The sequence below is a fragment of the Xenopus tropicalis genome, chromosome 3 (genome assembly GCF_000004195.4).
Source record: "Xenopus tropicalis strain Nigerian chromosome 3, UCB_Xtro_10.0, whole genome shotgun sequence".
Lineage (NCBI taxonomy): Eukaryota > Metazoa > Chordata > Amphibia > Anura > Pipidae > Xenopus > Xenopus tropicalis.
In genome coordinates this window covers 20,950,643-20,969,704 of record NC_030679.2, presented here as the reverse complement: position 1 = coordinate 20,969,704, position 19,062 = coordinate 20,950,643, and the positions used below count along the sequence as shown (strand labels likewise).

Sequence of the window (19,062 nt, the reverse complement as noted above, 5' to 3'; positions counted from 1 at the left end):
ACGCATATGCACTAGGACCCCACATTGTTACTGGTCAGCTTTGGAATGTGGTTTTATTACTGTTATTTATTTTGGTTAAAGTCATAAGGCCAATATATATATATAACTTCCAAGTAAATGCCGGCACTCACGTATAGATAAGTTGCTGTTGCCTGGGTGCAGGTCCAAATAATGTTGAAGGTGCTTGAAAGAGGATCAGCACTCACAGGACTTATACAAACAAATTATTTTTATTATTAAAGAGGAGTCTCCTCTTTAATAAAAATAATTTGTTTGTATAAGTCCTGTAAGTGCTGACCCTCTCTCAAGCACCTTATATATATATCCAAAAAAGACCAGCAACACCGAGTTATATTCCAAAAAGATCAATCGTATGTTAAAAAGGCATGAACAGCCAACGTTACGTTTACGTTTTTAATACACGATTGATCTTTTTGGAATATAACTCGGTGTTGCTGGTCGATTTTTGGATATTTAAATCATTTACCTTGCACCCGATGTAAGAGCTGAAGCAGAGTGCCACCCTGTGTTCGCTATATATATATATATATATATATACTGTAGCATCTTTTGTGTTGTGGGATTTAAAGGCTCCAGCTGCTGAGAAAGGGATGGCAGTCATTTTTCTAAAAAAAGAAATCTGCAGCAATGTGACATTGTGGGGGTTACAGTATGAAAAAAGGTACTAAGTGTGCCCAGAGGCAGTAACCCATAGCAACCAATAAGATGTTTTCTTTTAAACCAGTAAATGCTACCTGCTGATTGGTTGCTATGGGTTACTGCCTCTGGGCAAACTTAGTGCCTTTTAATACATAACCCCACAATGTGACATTGCTGCAGATTTCTTTGAAGAACAACAGGGCCAACACCTCCATGACAGACAGATATCAACATTTCTTTAAAATCCCTATGTAATTATTAATAGCCATATTGTCCTCTGAGGCACTAATGCCCCCACTTGAGCACGGAGTTTGTATGTTCTCCATGTATTTGTTCACTTCCTATGGGTATTTTGTCTTCTTTCCACACTCCATCAACATCAGGCAGGTTAAATGGCTCCTGATAAATTACCCCTAGCATGAATGTAGTTTGAATTTGATAGGTAAACTGTAAAACTCTAATGTCCACTTGGCCAGGGATTCATGGAAGCGATGAACACTACTGTATCTGAATTGTATAAGAGATCAGTTACAATTTGTTAAGTATCATTTAGAACAGTAAAATTCCTCTATTTTACTGCAGCCATTTTAAAAGTATATACAGTACTAACCATTTGACATAAAAAAAGAAAAATACTTATAAAGCATTAAAGAATTGAATTAAAGCTGCAGGATGTCTGTAGAGTGTTTGCCTGCCCCCGGCTAAAGGAAAGTGTTTAACTTTTTCAGACAATCTGAAAGTGAAAAGCTACTTGACATACACTGGAGCAGGATATAATAGAGCCTCTTGCATAAATCATACATACTGCTGGCATAAATAATAATTAGAGAACAGAGGATTATAACAATAAATTGTAGATAAGTGCTTGAGATAGCAAAAATATAAAAACAGATTCTAAGCATGATAGTTTCCCTTTAGGACTAGTAAAGGCTGGGTCATTATTTCTAGCTGGTTCTGTTCTATGCTGCTAGACATGCATTCATTAGGAGACATCAAAGGTAAATGATATGGAAATCTGCATTGAACTGTTTCATAAAAGTGAACATACATTACTATCCTTCTTTAATTGTTGTGACAAATATGTACTGAAGCATCTTTGCTTCCGGCAGCAGACACTTAATATTGCGTTATTTCAACATAAGACTTAAACACCTGTATTTGATTCTGACACTTTTGTGTTATTGCGTCAAGCAGAATAATGGTGTGAAAGGCAATCTGCATTATTTTTTATTGTTGCTTTTTCCGCTGGCAGGGAGAAGCGTATTTCTTCCTGGTAATCTGACTTGTATTAATCTACTTCCCATCAAAACACAGTTGTCTAGACGCTAGTTACATTTTCTGGCATCTCTCAAAGACTGCCAAAAGCGGAGCACAATCAATAACTGTGCCTGGAAAGCAGAGCATTAGATAGTTTGTAGAACTGTTGTTATTTCTTCCAGGTCTACCCCAGAACCTGCTTTGCCTAGGGTAGTGCCATGGAAACCTTTGTAGCATTTTTTTAGACAAATAGGACTGATGTACAAGATAGAATAGACTATACATTAGCCATATGTAGGCTGCAGTGAAGAACCCAAGTCTCACTGCCTTGCACAAATGGGTTTGCTAAATGGGTGATGCTCATCATATAGAAGTGTAAAGGAGCAAACTAGGTTGGACAGAAGAAACACCAAAGATTTTTAGCCATAACATACAGATAATAAATATATAGTACTACAAAGGGGAGCAGTATTTGCAGACTTCTGTGAAAAAAAGTTTTAAATATGCTGGCTTAAAGGGGAAATTCACCCAAACACAACTTAAATGAATACTGTCATGGGTAAACATGTTTTTGTTTTTTTTTTTCAAAACCCATCAGTTAATAGAGCTTCTCCAGCAGAATCCTGCATTGTAATCTGTTTTTCAAAAGGACAAACAGATTGATTTAATTTTGAAATTTCACATGGGGCTAGCCATATTCTTCATTTCCCAGGGTGCCACAGCCACGTGACCTGTGCTCTGATAAACTTCAGTCACACTTTACTGCTGTGCTGCAAGTTGGAGTGATATCACCCCTCCCAGCAGCCGGTCAGCAGAACAACAGGAAGGGAGCAAGATAGCAGCTCCCAGTAGATATCAGAATAGCACTCAATAGTAAGAAATTCAAGTCCAGCTTGGGACTCCTCCAGTTACATGGGAGTAGGAGAAACACTAGGTTACCTGAAAGCAGTGAATTATTTGCAGTTTAAACATAACAATCATGACAGAACCCCTTTAAGCTTTTTGAAAAGTAAACATTTCTAGCAACATTGCTAATGCAATAATATGGTTTGGAACAGTTCCCTAAGCCCCGCCCCCTGTTCCCCTGCTGATCTGGCTATCTACTTTAAGACTCAAATAAAATGTAACAGTAGTCGAACTCAGCCTGCCTTCAGCCTGCATCCTCCAATAAGAGTCAATAAAGAAAGGAACATCACAGTGCAATGCATTGTGGGTTATGTAGTTCCTGCATGCTGTCTGTAATTTGTAACATTACAGTTTTAGCCCCTCCTCCCCTGCCAGGATTTCAAATGATGCAGAAAGCGAAAACTGTTTTACAGCTGGATTTCAGCATATAAAAATGGTATTTATTAATACTTTTGAAGGAACAGATTACAGTGATGGTTATATTAGGGGTTTCTGTGTTGTGTGGGGCTCGTTAACAAATTTTGGTTATAAAGCCTGCATTTCCCTTTAATAAAGACCTCTGTAGTTAAAGTGCCCAAACAGGGTTTTGTAGTTCATTCTGTAATACATTGATATGTTAGTGAGCCATTAATGTCTCTGGTGGACCCTAGGGAGTCAAGTCAGACACTGAGCCCTAGTGCCAGCCTAGAGTGGATCCACAACCTTTGCAGCATATTTAGGCAGTACCTGGAGGTCCAGTACCTGTACTGAAAAATTCAGGCTGTAAACTGCCTAGTATGATGGAAATCAATCACATGATTATAAAAGCTTTATTACTATAGTGTCTGGCAGTCATTAATTATGTTTTGAATTAAGCTGGCCATACATGCTAAAATCTGTTTGTTTGGTGATTTCAGATCTTTACCCAATTTCAACTCAGTAGCAAATTATTTAGTTCTACAGAGACCATTGGAATAGGACCACGCCAGTGCACTGAGGGGATCCTTTGTCATGGTATTTTAAAACTTGTCCAATCGATCTCTGGCCTTATTAGGTCAGGACCTCCCAAGGGCACCAATGGCTGGCTGATTAGCTGCCAGTTGAATCTGGAAGGCCAAGTCAATAGTTTTTATTGGTCTGTCTATGGCCATGTTTAGGTGTCTACCCATTTCTATTTCTGGAGGGCAGTAATCCTAGGCCCCAGATATTAGGTACTTGTGGCATCTAGTGCTACTGAGTTCTTCAAGAGAAATGAAAGATAAAGCAGAATTTATGAGGAACTTAGTACTACCCAATCTCTATGTCTGTAGGGTAAATAAAAAATAGAGGCCAATAACACTTCTAACACTCAGCAACCCTCACTTTGCCCTAGTATAAATGATGTTAGGCTAAGTTAAGTCATACAATTTAACTTTGATGGTGTGTGGTTCCAAGTAACATCAGGGATTGGAATGGGGGAGGTTGCAGATGAGAGATCTGCCTGGCAGATAAGGCTGTAGAACTATAGACACATGACACACCAGGACACAGAACAGACCTGGAAACAATATGGCCATAGATGACACAGACTTCTGTCATCTGAATTTTCAAATGAGCCCAAACCTTTATTTTACTTCTCTGTAAATGAAAACAACAACTGCAGAGATGTGACCTCATTGTAGCAATTTCTGGAAGACTTTTCATCCAGTCACAACCTTCCTATGATCCCAGCTCCCCCTATGTCCTGTATATACATCCAGGAGACCCTCATAAAAAAATAACAAACAGTTGACTGCTCTGCATTTGGAACAAGCACTACCCATGTGGATACTTTAACTAAAGTAAAACTGGATTATATAAACCATGCTTATGAGCGTATTTTATACTTTTGGAAGGTCAAAATTAAGTTGGCAAATTTGCACCTTTTTTAACCATCTTTTCAAGAATAATGAAAACAAAAATTTGATTGGATGCCATAGTTTACTGCCACATGGTGCAAATGTGCAAATGTGCCCTGTGTTGATAAATAGTATCTACAACATTGGAACATCAAGTGACTTGTGAAGAGTCAAACCACAGGAACACTATGCCCAGCTACTCAAAGAGCTACTCTTCATAAGAGTATGAATCAGTCATTGACTCAATTTGTTTTTGTTATTCATACAGCAAACACACCAACACCCCAATTTATCAGCTATTTTCAGTGGCCACTCAAGGAACATGGTTTGCCCCTAAAACCATTATATTATCCTGTTTTAAGCAACCTCCCTTGGTACTTCCTAAACTAACCTTGCTAGTTAATGAAAGAAATATTTGTTTTATAGATTCAACATTTTTTCATTCCAGATGGTTTCACATATGGACCATCTGGGTCCTGTTAGATTCAAGAATGGAGCCTAATAACAAAAGCTGGGAGCAAAAAAAAGATCTTTCTTAGCACACACTCACCTCTGGCAGAGAGCTTCTTCGTGTTAATAATTTTTGCTGCATACTCCTGACCAGATAAAACTTTCACACATCTTCGGACAATGGAGAAAGCTCCCCTAGGAAACAACATATAATATGGTCATTGTTTTTATTTAACGCCTTAGCGTGCAAACCAGAAAAGAAATGATTACAAGAACTAGACTGAAGTACCTGTTATAAGCCAAATGGAACCATAACTCAGGTGAGAAGAGGATCATTAAATATTGGATTTGTGAAAATTATAATGCAGTGGAGATTGGAACCCTATTTAAGGTCAAAAATCCATCACAGATGCAAGAGCAGTAATACAAGAATGAAAAGAAGCATTTGGTTAAATGGAATTTTGGCAAAGCCCAGTATATTAACTATAAAGGCTTCCGCTTGCAGCTATTGAGATATCGTTAGTGCTATAAACCAGCAGGTTATGAATGTCTTGGAAAGAACTGGGGCTGGGGTCAATGGAATTTTTGTAGTAAAAGGATTCAACAAGCATTTGTACACATATGTGTGATGAGTAAATATATTATACACAAAAATCATGAAGGTTGAATTTTGGCGAACCGAATCCTGGATTTGGTGCACCGCTAATTATAGCTATTATGAAATGCCTTTCTTACAAGTTTACTGTTTAGTTCACATCTTTATTAACAGGACCAAAGAAAAAGTGAGACAACAATACTTTTTAAGGGCCATTACACAGCCCTTCTAGTTCTGTGCAAACCCTATCTGTTGCAAAAGGAAACATAGCCAATTACTCCAGAAACCCTATTATATATATATATATATATATATATAATATGAGAGCACAATGCATGATGCACAATGCAAAATCTAGGCTATTGTGTATCCCCAAAAATATTCTATTAACAGTTATATATATAGACTGGGATGTCAGAAGAGCAGTTTTTGTGAGATGTTGGGATTTTTATGCAACAAATGAAGAACAGACTTTTGTCAATGCAAGAAAAAATGTTCCTGAGACCAAATGGAATTCTAAAAGGAATAATCACAGTGTAGTACTGATGTTTATATCATAGAGTCTTGGAATTACAGTGACTGGGGGTTTAGACCGCTGTTGTAGTTATTCAGCTTCAGCAGAGGAAGCCGTATGGCAACTCACACGTACTAATTAATGACTATACACTCAGGAAGGCCACTCTTTGTACTGAATAACATATGCTCATGCATTTATTGAAAAACACATGCTGACCAAAGACACAAACTTAATAGGCAGAAGGAAGCTATCAGGGTTCATTTAAGCTGAAATAAACAGTTGAAAAGCACTTATCTGCATGCCAATGACATCACTGTCAATATGTTTTACAATCTGTTCCTTCACTTGCTTGAGTGACCCATTATGGATAACTAACAACTACGTCTTTTAAAAAAAATTGCAAAGCTGCCAAGTGGCCTTCATTTCCAGCAGAGCTGTTGCAGCCCTTGGTTAGGAGAATGGATCACTTGAATCTTCAGTTCGAAGATCATTTCAAGAAGAAGTCTAGAGTAAATTCATATTGCTCTATGTACTTTGCAAGAGCTATAAATATATTTTCATTTTTATAAACTGGTCCCAAATGGCAAAAGCTACAGAGGAATATAAAAAAAAATGTAATATGAAGAACTTCAACACAATTCCATACCACCTAAGATCTCCAAGGTCAACATCAAAACTACGTTTTCTCCTGTGCTTGGATCCACATACTCTGTAAAACATGGGGTGCTAATATTACTGCCAAACAATCTATTTCTTTAACATTGCTTATTTACTGTTCCTTGTAATTATATTTAAGGGTCAAGATACAGTAGCTATGCACACACTGTCAGATTCCATGCCTCCATTACTGTGTGTCCATGTTAGTATCTGGAAGTAATGAAAACATTATGTATCCCACATTGTTTCCCTTGTAGCTTTAATCTATAACAGGCTTGAAAGATGGTTAGATGTAACCTGAAACTTTACCTCTTGTCTGTTCTCTTAATGACCTATTAAACCTTAAATACTATGGGATACAGATATACCGTGATCTCCTGAAGTGCACTAAAACTCACTTTGGTGTATTACTTTTATGTGTTGAACTCCACTTTGCCAATGGCTGTAAGATAAAAGAGTATGTCCACACCTGCAGTCTCTGCACCCTCCTTGTAGTCAGTTGTGCGTTAAACCATTTACACTTTTTTATTAAAGGTGCTTGCGTTATAATGTACTTCTTGCATTTTCTCATATTTGCACTCAGTGCCCTTAGCCCTTCCTGCCTTCCATTCTGTATCGAGTGCTGCTATGCCTATTTACACATGGGAAACCCTGAAGCTACCACCACCTCCTGACCAGGCAGTAGCTCCAGGGTTCCCTTTGCACCCAGCATCAGTAGGCACGCACATACCTAAAGAATCATGGGCAGACATCACTAGCACACCATGCATCTTGCAGCTGCAATGATAGTGGAATTCTGGGAAAAATGCAGCTTTTATGGGAAAAAAACATGACAATTGTGTCAAAATTGCACTTTGCTCTCTGCACTTGCAGACATACATGTGCCTTCATATTTCATTATGAAGGAAGTTGGTCAATCAAGTGAAAAAAAGCACCTCATAAAGAGAAAAGTTAATTGTGAAAGTCAACTGCTAACAAAATCCTCTTCATTCTGTGGAATCTTTAGCATCATCAAGCAATATATTTGATTAGAGAGGTGAATTTTTAATTATGCCTTGACTTAATAATTATGTTTTAGATAAATTATATTCCATTCTCAGATACTGACCCTACAAAAGAGGCCACCATTTTTCCACTATCTGATGTTCTAGATATTGAAAATTATTTAGGACCATCTTAGGGTCTTCAAAATCTTTTTGTCTTCCCTATAATACAGCAAAATGTATGTGTGTCATCTACTCAAGGCCAACTAGGTCTTTGGTCCGTTTCAACAATCTATTACTATAAGAAGTGTTTTATACGTTATAAGCTCCATTCATTCTAATATTGGATTAAAAATATGTTTTTCTGTTAACACAGAAATTGCATTTGTTAAAGTGGCCATACACGGGCAGATTTCAGCTGCCAATTCGAGTCCTTTAGACCAATTTGACAGCTTATCTGCCTGTGTATGGACACCTACGATGGCCCTACTTGACCGATATCTGGCCAGGTGTTGAGTGTGTAGGTTTTATCTGTTAGTCAGATGCAGGACTGCATTGGCTTATTGAAGAAGTCTCCTCTCTGACTTTGTATACCGTAAAATAGCATGATATCGCCCACCCAATTTAGCCATATAGGGGGAAAAATTTCTTTCCTGTGATTCTTATTCAAATGAAAGGGAGTTATAAATGCAATCACAGGTACTTTTTAGTGAGTTTGGGGAGAGTTTTTTTTGGGGGGGGGGTTGGACCTAATAACCATTATTCCAGACCTCTGCTCACATTATTTCCTTCTTGCAGCTTCCAATGTGGAGTTTACTGCATGATTTAAATGCAGCAGTGCTAATTTCCTAATCAAGCAATAAGATCAAAGATTGAGAACCCCCAAAATAAATAAATGCGCCAAAAGGACTTTTCAAGTAAAAAGGTGAGAATGGATATTAAAAACTGTATTCATTTGTCATAAATTTTTAGATTTTATCAGGCATTCAGTGTGTCTGAGGGGCCATCCTAGATCGGATTTGTTTCTTCTCGTTTATTCAGCTATAATAATGTTATTTATCTATAATTGGGACATTATCTGGTTTACTACACAAATAATTTTTCATGTAGGTTTTTTCCACACTTAGTAACAGAAAGATGTTTCTAACTTACTGTAACTGAAGTCATGATAGTTACAGTATGTGCCAGTTACAGTATATGCCCAGCCTTTCATATCACCTTTAATTTTTCTTTCAGAAGTCCTGCTCCCTGTTGTGTGATATCTCCTTTTCAAAGGACACATGAATCATCACAAATGCACCAGAGGTTCTCATCCTTGTATACTTTAGTATTCTATGCCAATTCAGAGCAACAGCACGCATGTAAGAAATAGAAATTCTAGCTCGTTTCTCCATATGGTATTTTCTATCAAGGTCTCAATGCCTCTTTAATATCTCTATAATCAAACACTTTCAGCCAATTATCGAACCCACATTACATGCTTTCTCCAACAATCAATTCTTCTGAGTCACAACTACTAAGCTCCTTGTTTCCTTAACCATAATTCAGTCTGTTCAATGCGCCCTAATCAATAACGACATTATTCCTGTGCCACTTGTGCAATATTCTTAACTAATTTGTACATTAAACTTTAAACCCAGGTGAGGAGTGCATTAGCACATTCATGTGGTCCTCATCTGATGGTTTTCCAGGACCCAAAAGATGATTTGATTGTTGGCCCTAGAGACATCAGTTGAATCAACCTGGTTTGGCCCAGCCTGTGAAGGGCTAATCTGAACCAGATCCACTCATTTAGTGACCCTATGGGGGAGATTTACTAATCCACGAATCACAATCCCGAAAGGGAAAAATTCTGATTGGAAATGGAAATTTTGCCGTCTTTTCGTCGCCGTTGCGACTTGTTCGTATTTGTCGCAACTTTTTTGTCGCCGCCGCGACTTTATCGTATGTTGCGCGACTATTTCGTCGCCGTCACGATTTTTTCGTATTGGGCGATTGTAAACAGCGGAAAAAACAATCCCCCCCCTAAGGGGCAGATTTACCCCTATGGGGGAGATTTACTAATCCACGAACGGTCCGAAGGCGTCCGAATGCGTTTTTTCGTAATGATCAGTATTTTTGCGAAGTTTTTCGTCGTCGTCGCGACTTTTGCGTATTTGTCGCGACTTTTTTCGGATTGGTTTTTCCGCCGTTTACAATCGCTCAATACGAAAAAATCGCCACGCCGACAAAATAGTCGTGCAAAATACAAAATACGACAAAAAATCGCGACGGCAACAAAAAAGTCGCAAAATTTTCGTTTCCAATACGATTTTTTCCCTTTCAGGATTCGGATTCGTGGATTAGTAAATCTCCCCCTAAGGGTTGATTTGTCATACACATGAAAGTGTCTTAATTTAAAACCTTAATTTAACCTTTAAACATTTTATCCTTGTCCCCTTTGCTCCCACAGTCATTTCTAATGACAATGACGCATAGGGAAAGTATGTATTAAAAAGATGTGACAAATTCTTATATTCATATTTATCAAAATTTGTATCCAATCAAAATCTAAACTTGCATAATTGTTTTGCTCATCTTCAGTAATGGTGGATCCAAACCAAGGAAATGGCTGTATAAATCTGAAACAGTTTGAGATTTTTATTTTTTATGAATAATGAAGAAATTCTGCCCTGAATACTTCTTTAAAAACTCCATTCCTTGTCTCTAACATTCAGTACAAAGAAAATTGCATTCTTTAAATTGAATAGAGTACATTAAAAAAATTACACACACAGAATGGTATCCAACAGAGAAATCAAAATACATATGAAACTATCTACAATGTGTATGGGTATGTAGGATCTTGTACTTGGAAATGAAAGTGTTTTATAATTAAACATTTCAGTTGTTACCTTGGTAACCATCATGGGAATAAAAACCTTGAACAAATTTCCATAATTTTTGGCTTTCTGCACCTTTATAAAGAATAATTATTTACTGTTGCTCCCTCTGAAAGCTTTCACCATAAATGTAGCCTAATGCGACATTATGTTTTTAAAGTTACTTGGAAGAATGTGTTAAAGAAGCCATTTAAAGATCCCTGACCAGTTCTTTCTAAACTAAGTCAAATAATGACCAAATTAGACCATCAGGGGGAGGTAAAGTGAAAAAAACTAAAAACACTGTAACAAATTACCAGAGGTGCCCAGGGGTGTATTACACTTTGGAACATCACCTTGATTGTATGTGCTGCCATTTCTTTAATAAAGGGTAACTAAATTTATTTCATCAGATATTAGAAACATATATTGTTGGAAGGAAAACCATCCAGCCCATCCCATAACTTGTGTGTCACCCTACGGCAGATGGTAACAACAGGGCCGGCTGTGCCATTTGACACTGTGCTCTGCTTTTCAAACTGGATTGAAAGTTTCTATCCCTTAGCACTCTAGAACTTGCACTCAGGGGTAAAGTAAATGACCACTCCAGTTTTAAATATTATTTTCCTCTGATTTTTCCCATAATAAACTATAGGTACGAGGGTGTGGCATATTGCGTGAAAAAAGGAAATAAATAGACAAATAAACACTAGGGGGCTGATTTACTAATCCACGAATTCGAATCCGAATGGGAAAAATTCGGATTGGAAACTAACGTCTATGAAGATTCTCATTCATCCAGGTCATGATATACAGTATCTAGTAGAATTAAGTCTAAAACAACTGGACTTTTCTGAGTTTTTCTTGAAAACGTTTCACCACTCATCCGAGTGGCTTCTTCAGTTCAAATAACTGGTAGGGAATTCCCCGGTATTTATACTCTTGAGGGTAGTACAGTCACAGGCATCCAATCACAATGGTTCCATTGAACTTGTTCAGTTAGGTGTTAGCTGAAACTGACAGGTGTAAGAAGGTATGATCCAATCACAATGGTACTCAGACTTATACATTGGTGAGACAAAACAACCTCTCTGTAAGAGAATGGCCCAACATAGGCGGGCAAACTCCTCAGGACAAGACTCAGCAGTCTATCTACACCTCAAAGAAAAAGGTCACTCTTTTGAGGACAGTAACGTGCATATTTTGGACCAAGAGGACAGATGGTTTGAAAGAGGTGTGAAAGAGGCCATTTATGCCAACCTGGAAAAACCATCCCTGAACAGAGGAGGGGGCCTGCGACACCGCTTGTCACCAACATACAATGGCGCGTTGACATCCTTACCCCGGCAGTTTCACAACAGTTCACACTTCCAGTCATGTACTTTGAAGGATTAACACCTTCATCAATGAGAATCTTGGTACCATTGTGATTGGATCATACCTTCTTACACCTGTCAGTTTCAGCTAACACCTAACTGAACAAGTTTAATGGAACCATTGTGATTGGATGTCTGTGACTGTACTACCATCAAGAGTTTAAATACCGGGGAATTCCCTACCAGTCATTTGAACTGAAGAAGCCACTCGGATGAGTGGTGAAACGTTTTCAAGAAAAACTCAGAAAAGTCCAGTTGTTTTAGACTTAATTCTACTAGATATTGGAAACTAACATTTTGCGACTTTTTCGTATTTTTGCGATTTTTTCGTTGCCGTTACGACTTTATCGTAAATTGTCGTGACTTTTTCATAGCCGTTACAACTTGCGTGAAAAGTATTGAGCGCTTGTAAACGGCGGGCAAAACTTTCAGACTTTGCATGATTTTGGAAGCCTCCCATAGGACTCAATGGCACTGTGCAGCTCCAACCCGGCCCAAGGAAAGTCTCCCATAGGACTCAATGGCACTCTGCAGCTCCAACCCGGCCCAAGGAAAGTCTCCCATAGGGCTCAATGGCACTCTGCAGCTTCAACCCGGCCCAAGGAAAGTCTCCCATAGGGCTCAATGGCACTCTGCAGCTCCAACCCGGCCCAAGGAAAGTCTCCCATAGGGCTCAATGGCACTCTGCAGCTCCAACCCGGCCCAAGGAAAGTCTCCCATAGGGCTCAATGGCACTCTGCAGCTCCAACCCGGCCCAAGGAAAGTCTCCCATAGGGCTCAATGGCACTCTGCAGCTCCAACCCGGCCCAAGGAAAGTCTCCCATAGGGCTCAATGGCACTCTGCAGCTCCAACCCGGCCCAAGGAAAGTCTCCCATAGGGCTCAATGGCACTCTGCAGCTCCAACCCGGCCCAAGGAAAGTCTCCCATAGGGCTCAATGGCACTCTGCAGCTCCAACCTGGCCCAAGGAAAGTCTTCCATAGGGCTCAATGGCACTCTGCAGCTCCAACCCGGCCCAAGGAAAGTCTCCCATAGGGCTCAATGGCACTCTGCAGCTCCAACCTGGCCCAAGGAAAGTCACGATACTGAAGCTTGAATGAATCCGAAACTTTCGTACTCGGCGCAAAGGCTACGAAAAAGTCGCGACAATTTGCGCAAGTCGTAATGCTACGAAAAAGTCGCGACAATTTGCGAAAAAAATCGCAAAATACCGATCATTCGGACGCCTTCGGACCGTTCGTGGATTAGTAAATCAGCCCCTAGGGGTCATTTACTTTATTCCAAGTGCTTGAGTGCTAATGGCGACCCACAATTAGTGCTCACTTAGCCTCACTTGAGCCTTTCAATCCGGCACGAAAAGCAGAGTGCAGTATCATTCTATTTAAGGGTCAAGCAGCATGTCTCTGCATTCCAAAAAGAGTGTCCTGCTGCAATACAAGAAATGCAGAACGCAACTTGCAAAATGCAAAAAATTGCAGATTGCAGAAATTTCCATTTGAAAGACACAATTACAATAAAAAAATTGTGTATGCCAAAGCAATCTATATGCTTTGGTTAAGTGAACCCTCTATAATGTGAATGAGAGGTTCCAGCATTCTGCATCTCTGTACTCAGTTTAGGTAAATATTGCCTTACAATCGCCGACACAATCACTTGTGAGGTTATTATTGTCTATGGGAGCTGCCCTGGAACGATTGAATTTTTGGGCTACTAAAAACCAGGTGCTTAAAAAGCAGTCCCCCAGTGTACTAACCCTTAAGGTTATAGCATTTGTATTAGAATTTTGTTTTCTTCTATCCTTCTTCTATTTCCTTTGCTGTCTGCCAATCAACTCCCTGCCCATTTGCTAGGGTCATTTAGCGACCTGTGATATCACTGCTCCCTACTGGATTAAGAGAGCATAGTTGAAGACGCAGAAAACTCTACAATCTAGTTTTCCAAGGATGAATAAATGTCAGTGGACAAACTGTAAACTACCTTATTGCAAAATCTTATGAAGGCCTCTGCATTTCCCTATAAAAAAATCCATTTGTGTATCTATGGTCCCCACCAAACTCTTGGACCAAATGTAGTGGTTGCTAAGATTTTGGGTGCTAGAAATTGTACTTCCAACGTTAATAATATAATAAGGCAGCTTAACTGAGTGGAAGTCAATTGTATCCTTGTTAAGGCAATTACCATTTTCAAAAAATATACTTTCTTAGTATGTCTATGAAGATTCTCAATTATCCAGGTCATGATATACAGTATCTAGTAGAATTAAGTCTAAAACAACTGGACTTTTCTGAGTTTTTCTTGAAAACGTTTCACCACTCATCAAAGAAAAAGGACACTCTTTTGAGGACAGTAACGTGCATATTTTGGACCGAGAGGACAGATGGTTTGAAAGAGGTGTGAAAGAGGCCATTTATGCCAGCCTGGAAAAACCATCCCTGAACAGAGGAGGGGGCCTGAGACACCGCTTGTCACCAACATACAATGGCGCGTTGACATCCTTACCCCGGCAGTTTCACAACAGTTCACACTTCCAGTCATGTACTTTGAAGGATTAACACCTTCATCAATGAGAATCTTGGTACCATTGTGATTGGATCATACCTTCTCACACCTTTCAGTTTCAGCTAACACCTAACTGAACAAGTTCAATGGAACCATTGTGATTGGATGTCTGTGACTGTGCTACCATCAAGGGTTTAAATACCGGGGAATTCCCTACCAGTCATTTGAACTGAAGAAGCCACTTGGATGAGTGGTGAAACGAAAAACTCAGAAAAGTCCAGTTGTTTTAGACTTAATTCTACTAGATACTTTCTTAGTAGTATGTTCCATTGGGTAAATCTTTCTATCCTAGATAGAAAATTGCTATTTTAAGTACTAATGGCCTCCCCCAGGATCATACGATTTACAGTGCACACAAACAATCCAAACGCACGCATACATGTTAGGTCACATAAGACAAACTTCTGTGTTTTACTCCCACACTTCTTCCTGTTACAGTTAGAGCTGCATTATTTCCTGTCAGGTGATCTCTGAGGGAACACTCAGCCCATCACAAAATGGTGGCTCAAGGGAAAGGATGTAAAAGGGTAATATTTACTGATATATATTTATATTCCGGTTCGGTAATATTGTTTAATAGGCCACTTAATAGGATACTTGTTAAGTACTTATTGTGGGGCTATAGTTTTCCTTTAAATGTAGAGTTTCTACAATGCTGTAACTGAGTGTATATCTGCAAACAGCATGCTTCAATACTTTTGTATTTATTAAGATTTTTTTCCTTTTCTTAAAGCAATGTTACAATTAGAACTTGAGTTTAAGTTCTTTGAAATACAAATATGTCAGAGAACAACATATCAGTGTAGGATCTGATGTCCAAAATGCAAAATGTGGATATTATATGTGTCTGGTTTAAAAGAGATAAGACCGTAGCCTGAACCACCAATTATATTTTAGACTTCAGAGATTAGTAATACTTTTAAATATGTAGCATCCTTAATTAAAAATAATACATTTGAAGGGGGGAAGATCAGAGACCATTTTGGTAGCTAAAAGTTCTACCCACCCCAAAAAAAAAAAAATTCAATGGTACTATGTGCCATGAGAAGAACAGGAGAGTAAATTGATATATTTAGGTATCTTTAGCTCTTGAGAAAAGTGCAAATATTGCCAAGGGAATGATAAAGTGGAATGTTATTACAAACATTCTCTTCATTACAAATTGAAAACCTGAAGATAAAGTGATACTGTTCTGCTGTCATTTTGCTTGAGAGAGAAAGGGAATCAGGGATTAGTTAAGGTAAGTAGGAACACAAAATATGGCATTATTTGCAATCAGCTAAAATAAAGGGTTCTGGGCTCCCAGACAGCTTAGTGCAGTATTTCCCAGAAGCCCTGAGGATGTATAAATGCCATGTATTGTCAGACTGGGGCATCATAGGCCCTCCAGAATAAGGGGCACACCAAGTATGTCCGCATCCCTTTTGGATGCTTTTTACCATTCATAAAGCAGAATTCTTGCCTTGACCCCAGTTCCTGTGGGCCCTTCTTCCCTTATGTCAGTGACTGTCCTACTGGATACTGCAGCATGGCACCATTCTCCTTATACCTTTCTATTGTGCATAATCCATGCCATGGGACCCATTGCTCTATGTCATGGCTGACCTACTGGTGTTCCACAGCACTTCCCCAGTCTCCTACAAATGACTTTTACCTATCACTGCACATAATTCTTACCTTATTGACTAAAATAAACAGTGCGCCCACTGAGCAATGACAAAACGTCATAGTTTAACCTAGATTAAACTACTCTGGCTTGTCCAATCCTGGTGCAGTTTATCAGTTTATCATTACTGTACATTTGTTGTTTTTACTGCACATTTAAGGCAAAATAACTAACACTTGATATCTTGCCGACAGGAACAAAATGCATGAGGTCAGTTTACCAATGCAGGCACCATACCATTACATCCCAACCATTAGATATGAAAGAACATATTTTTATTTGGGATTTAATGAGCACAAATATAGTGGGTCGCATATATCAACACCAGTCAATTTTACACCTATAGAGTACCCCACTTTTGCTTTCTTTGTTCTACCTGCAGCTGGTTGAAAAAGGCTAATCACTGATTGGTCAACATAGGTCCCTGCCCAGTCTCAAATTTGCTCAGTCTTGATAAATGAGGCCCAATACTAATCTGAAAAGTGAAAAGAGAAATCACACATGACAGGGCTTTTTTGTACATTGATCAATTCCTATCCACTGCATCCATAACATGGCAATACTGTCAACACAGATGGCTTCTCCCACTTTGCACAGTATGAACGCCTTCCTGCCATTAAGCCAAGTACTATGGTGCCCACCAACAGTACATCTGCAGGATAAACACAATCTGTTGCTATACAGTGAAGACAAACTGCCCTTGTTTAACTATTTGCTTTAATAGAAAATCTTTTGGCAATAGAATTGAAAGGGATGTTTCATATGTTGGTATTTTAGAATATAAAGCAAGCAGCATTCTGTTTGGTAGGTGCAAGTATAATGCTGCAGGAACAGCACAAAAATACAGAATTCTAGCTTATAACTTTTTTAACTGTTCGGTGAATTCATCACAGTTCCACTAATTTGAACTATACCTTCCAGTATCCCCCGCAGTGAGTTGCTGCCATCTGAAGTTAGCAAAAATTTGAATTTCTAATAGAATACAGTAAAATGGATTATAATATTTCTTTTGCTATTGGCTGTAATTATTGAATTCAATTTTTTATGAGCGAGACTTGGCTGGAGGTGCAGTTGGCATGGACCTCTTCTGCGCATGGCCAGTAAAAGACACATATATAATGTATATGGTTATGGATGTCAAATCAGGAATTATGCATTATTTTGCAATATGTATATACAAGTATAGGAATCAGCAATGTGTGGGACCAGGGGCTTTCCAGATATGGGATCTTTTCCTGATCTTAATCTTAAGAATCATTTAAACATTAAATAAACCCAATAGGATTGTTTTGCCACCAATATGGATTCATACAGCATAGTTAGGATCAAGTACAAGGTACTGTTTTATCATTATTATTACAATGAAAAAGAGAAAAAGGAAATTTCAAAATTAGAATTATTTGCTTAAAATAGGAGGCATCTCAGAAATTCATTTTCCGGAAAGCTCTTTCACTCTCTCTCTATATATACATCTATACATCTTGCGAGGGGACATGATTACTCTGTACAAGTACATTAGAGGGGATTATAGGCAGATGGGGGATGTTCTTTTTTCCCATAAAAACAATCAATGCACCAGAGGCCACCCCTTTAGATTAGAGGAAAGGAGCTTCCATTTGAAGCAGCGTAGGTGGTTTTTCACGGTGAGGGCAGTGAGGTTGGGGAATGCCCTTCCTAGAGATGTGGTAATGGCAGATTCTGTTTATGCCTTTAAGAGGGGCCTGGATGAGTTCTTGAACAATCAGAATATCCAAGGCTATTGTGATACTAATATCTACAGTTAGTACTAGTGGTTGTATATATGGTTTAGGTATGTGAGTGTATAGATTGGTAGGTGTGGGTTGTGTGGGCTGGGTTTACTTGGATGGGTTGAACTTGATGGTCTTTTTTCAACCCTATGTAACTATATGTAACTATAAAAGGTCCAGCTTAGGCACTTGGGCACTTGGGCATTTTGGGTCACAGATTTAACATGACCAGCCTGGGCATTTTGGGAATTATCGATTAGCAAATTCAAGAAGGCTGCTGATTATGATGTACATACCTAAGATATTGAGATATGACATATTTTAACTTTTAGAATTTAATCCATCTACAAATCCCCCAATCATACCTCCCATAATGGAATGGGCTCTTAGAATCTTCCCCCCCTCACCATTCCCATAATGACATTCCAGCACTGCAGTCACACCCAAGGGTTAATAGTAAAGTAGAAGGTCACTCATTAGTCAGCAGTTGGTGAACAAGTCATTGTCGTGTCGCAGGTTAAAGGTACAAGTAGCAATTAGCACTTTAATAAAAGCTATTCAAGGTGACACTGGGCATTTTATGATTAGTCACTAGCTCTCAAGGTCACTGCTGCATCTTCCATCTGTAGTGCATACCACGGCTACACGTGGGAGCTTGGGCACGTTTAATGTAGCACAGCCGTATTTTAGTTCATTGCTCTGATTCTCACTTCATACTTTAACTTGTTCACTTCCACAGTATGCATTTAATCTCCTTTTTACATTGGTGCCAGGTAGTGACATGAAAGACCTCAAGAGTAAGTGGCCTGGTTATACTCCAATACATGACTGAAACACAACTTTAAAGGAATTCTATACCCCCGAACAATGTACGTCTCTATTAATATATTGCATAGAACGGTCCATATTTAAAACCCTGCTTCATTCAAATAAACCATGTTTTAGAAAAAATATACTTTCTTAGTAGTATGT

At 38.8% G+C, this 19,062-nt stretch overlaps 1 protein-coding gene across 7 annotated transcripts in view; it reads right to left on the bottom strand.

The window, feature by feature from the left end:
• Positions 1 to 19,062, bottom strand: part of camk2a (calcium/calmodulin dependent protein kinase (CaM kinase) II alpha) — a 106,570-nt gene that overhangs the window by 79,272 nt on the left and 8,236 nt on the right. For all 7 annotated transcript variants that reach the window (XM_012958394.2, XM_031897527.1, XM_031897528.1 and 4 more), the window contains 1 exon segment: positions 5,230 to 5,324. In XM_012958394.2, the coding sequence (XP_012813848.1) occupies positions 5,230 to 5,324 (95 nt within the window).